Source organism: Sciurus carolinensis, chromosome 11 (genome assembly GCF_902686445.1).
Source record: "Sciurus carolinensis chromosome 11, mSciCar1.2, whole genome shotgun sequence".
Classification (NCBI taxonomy): domain Eukaryota; kingdom Metazoa; phylum Chordata; class Mammalia; order Rodentia; family Sciuridae; genus Sciurus; species Sciurus carolinensis.
The window spans coordinates 72,061,248-72,065,091 of record NC_062223.1 but is presented as its reverse complement, the minus strand read 5'-3'; the positions used below and the strand labels follow the sequence as shown (position 1 = coordinate 72,065,091).

Below are 3,844 nucleotides of genomic sequence, written 5' to 3'. Positions count from 1 at the left end.
CATGTACTAAAATTTTTAAGATGGTGGAAATCATATTCAGTGTTCTTAGTACAATAATTTTTTAAAAATCACATTGCTTACACTAAATTCCACTTCTGAAGTTCTTTAGGACTCAAATAGGGAAAAAAGTGCTAAGATCTATGTTCATTATATGACTCTTACTTGAAATATTCATCTACCATCGCTTAATTTCTGGTCAAGCAATTATTTTATGATCTCCTTAGAAGGACACACAAAATAGTATGGAAGAAATATTTGTAACTACAATCTGTGGCATTGTTTATTTCTGCAAATCTTTGAAGTTCATTATAACACAATTTTGGCAGGCCAGAATAAAAAATCAATGGATATTTCTATCAATTTGGAATGGAATGGGTAAAAAATTCCCTCACTCATAATTCCACACTAAAAATTTAGTAACTAGTTAATAAACATCTGTGTTAAGGAACTGTGGCATAAATATGAATAAAACAAGCACATCCACTTGATTGCAAAAATTTCTAAAAAAAAGTTTGAAAAGGCTAGAATCATATTTATGTGGTGATTCTAGGCTGGAATGATTGAGTATAAAAGAACATTTGAGATTTCTGTTAAAATTTCTCTGGATAGTCAACATAAGAATTGTCTTTTCTTTTTTCTTGGCAATGTTGGGGATTGAAATCAGGGACTCATGCATGCTAGGCAAGCACTCTGACACCAAAGTGCACACACAGTCCAAAATTGTGACTTTTAAGTTTCCTTTCTTTTTCTAAAATCCTAGAACTTTCTTATGGTTCATCTTAAATTACTATAAGAGATGGATTACAACAGTCATTTTGTTATAGCCCCAATCTATATGAAGAGAGCTCAAAAAGAATGTTTAATAGTAATTATGCTCAGAGATAGCAACATTGAATTTTTTTTTTCTCATAGGAAAATATGTCTGCATCTTTCAAAGGCTCCAATAGCTCCAAGTTCCAGGTCTCCGAGTTCATTCTGATGGGCCTCCCAGGCATTCACAGCTGGCAGCACTGGCTCTCCTTGCCTTTGGCACTGCTCTATCTCTCAACAATTGGTGCAAACATCCTCGTCCTCACCACCATCTACCAGGACCCTGCTCTGAAGCAGCCTATGTACCTTTTCCTGGGCATCCTCTCTGTGGTGGACATGGGCCTGGCCACCACCATCGTGCCCAAGATCCTGGCCATCTTCTGGTTTGATGCCAAGGCCATTAGCCTCCCAGAGTGCTTTGCTCAGATTTATGCCATTCACTGCTTTCTAGGCATGGAGTCTGGTGTCTTCCTCTGCATGGCTTTTGATAGATATGTAGCTATTTGTCATCCTCTTCGCTACCCTTTGATTGTCACCGATTCCTTTATCATCAAAGCTACCTTGTTCATGGTGCTTAGAAATGGCTTGTGTGTCATTCCAGTGCCTGTTCTTGCAGCGCAGCGTCATTATTGTTCCAGGAATGACATTGAACATTGCCTGTGTTCTAATCTTGGTGTCACAAGCCTGGCTTGTGATGATAGGAGACCCAATAGTGTTTTCCAATTGGTCCTGGCATGGCTTTTAATGGGGAGTGATCTCTGTCTTATTATATTGTCCTATGCCCTGATCCTGCGCTCCATCCTCAGGCTGAGCTCTGCTGAAGCCGTCTCCAAGGCTCTGAGCACTTGCAGCTCCCATCTCATCCTCATCTTCTTCTTCTACACGGCTATTGTAGTGGTTTCAGTAACTCACCTGGCAGAGACTAAGAATGCTTTGATTCCAGTTCTACTCAACGTGCTGCACAACATCATCCCTCCTTCCCTCAACCCTATTGTTTATGCACTTAGGAACAAAGAGCTTAGGGAAGGCTTCCAAAAGGTGTTTTGCTTAGGTTTACGAAAGAAGTAAGACACTAGAAATCTTCTCCTTAATGTCCATGAACTTTAGCTTCTAACTGTATAAAAGAATTTCAAAGATGACAGGGGAGCGAGTGCATGCCTTTAGATCCCTTTTTTCATATTTGTACATAAATAATTGTGAAAGCTTCTGAAGAGGGAAGAAAGAAAAACTTTTGTAGTCATTCCAAAATTGGCCAAAGTTAAATGTATGAAAGATTATGGAAGGGCTGCCTGCTAAACAAAACAAATTAGATAAAAAAAAAAAAAAAAACCAAATGTGATTGATATCCTTTCCTTAAGAACAAATCAAATCACAAGTACATATATGGAGATTTGCTCATATTCAGCCTAGGAAATAAGTGACAGGTGCGTGAATTATACGTCATCCTCTCAGAGCATTATTGTACCAATTTTTCATAATCTTAAAGCCAATGAAGAGAAGAAATAAGGCATAACATATTTTGTCTCGTAGTTCAATCTGATCCATGATTCTTTGCTTTGGACTCTGATGTAGGCTGCTTTCTTTTGGATCTAGACTCAGAGTCTATCATAAAGTAGCTGTGATATTTTATAGGGTATATATTGAAATATGAATATTACTTTGGTGTTCAGGTCTACCAGGAGCTAGAAATTCTATCATACATTATGCATTGTCACTCTCCTTTCAGTTAAATTTAAAAGGTTGTTCTATTTGGATCTCAGGTATAATGAAAATAATGTGAAGAGTTTCCTTTATTTAGCCTTAATTTCTTTCTTTGTTAGACCTGAATATTTTTCAGGCGAAAGACATGATGCTTTATGGATTCATGAAACCATTTTCTTTAATGACAATGTATTTCAGGACATTAAGATAATTTAAGAAAATAAGTATTTGATATTTTCAGTTGCTCCTAAACAAGTATTACCATGATGAATGGGGGATCTAAGAGAAATAAATACAAAAGAGATGACAGAGTTTCTCTATATTGTTTATTCACACATTATAACCAGCGATGGCACAATATCCCAGCAGAAACAGTGTACATGCTACAGCGCTACAGTCTAGCAGAATCAAAACTGTCATGAATATGTGCAAGAACTTCTCAATAAAATGTTGCAAATCATGAGATGAGGTAAGGAGTATAAACCATGGATTTTCAAAGTAATCCATGATGTTGTCACAGAAAAGAAAAGCAAGTAAAGAGTACCCCAGTGTTTATTGGAGATGCAGAATGAGGAGCACTCATTCTATACCACCATCCTAAGTGTGGAAATCAAGAAGCTTCTCTGACTTAAGGAACACCATCTCACTTCATCCCATCTCAGTCAAAGGTTTACAACCTAAACCGGATATGGAGGTTTATCATAGAGAAAGGGAGAAGTACAATTCATTTTCTTCATTTGGCAGTTTGAAATTCATAAGAACTAAATTATATGCTGTTTCTTTAAGCTATATGGTCTCTGTTCTCTTGTGTGTGGGTCTCTGTGTGTATGTGTGTGTCTATGTGCATACATGTGTCTTTATATGAGAGAGGTGGGGTAGGGGGAGGATTGTTCTATTCTCATGCAGGTTGGTTTTTTTCTGTGTCCATGGAGGCTGCCAGGTTCAGACCCAGTTTTTCTAGAGTTTGAAGCACATTCCAATTGAAGGGTTCTCTTAAAGAAAATACAAAACTGACAATAACCAGCTATTTATTTTAAATGAAAAAAGAATACAACTTTAGAAGCTGCCAGGAGATATCAAGGAATCCTGAAAAAAAAGAACAATATTTTAAATAACTTGTCTGCTAAATTATCTATAATACAATTTAAATTGTTTATATGTTGATGTTATTTTAAGTTTATGGTTATGTAAGACTAGAAAAAGAAATTATGAATATTCTTTACAGAGATTCATCAAATATTTACAATTTGCTCCACTATTTTATGATTTTCTTTTCATTTCCATGTGTACATCTGTATATGTGTTTAGGCACTATTTTTATGAATTGTTTGAA

At 36.2% G+C, this 3,844-nt stretch overlaps 1 protein-coding gene across 1 annotated transcript; it reads left to right on the top strand.

The window, feature by feature from the left end:
- The first annotated feature begins 918 nt into the window (after positions 1 to 918).
- LOC124960477 (olfactory receptor 56B1-like) lies at positions 919 to 1,878 on the top strand. Its single transcript, XM_047519263.1, has one exon. The coding sequence runs from the start codon at positions 919 to 921 to the stop codon at positions 1,876 to 1,878; it is 960 nt and encodes a 319-aa protein (XP_047375219.1).
- The last annotated feature ends 1,966 nt before the right edge of the window (positions 1,879 to 3,844 follow it).

Excerpts from the sequence above, each read along its gene's own strand:
- LOC124960477 (XM_047519263.1), top strand. The coding sequence starts at position 919 with ATGTCTGCATCTTTCAAAGGCTCCAATAGCTCCAAGTTCCAGGTCTCC.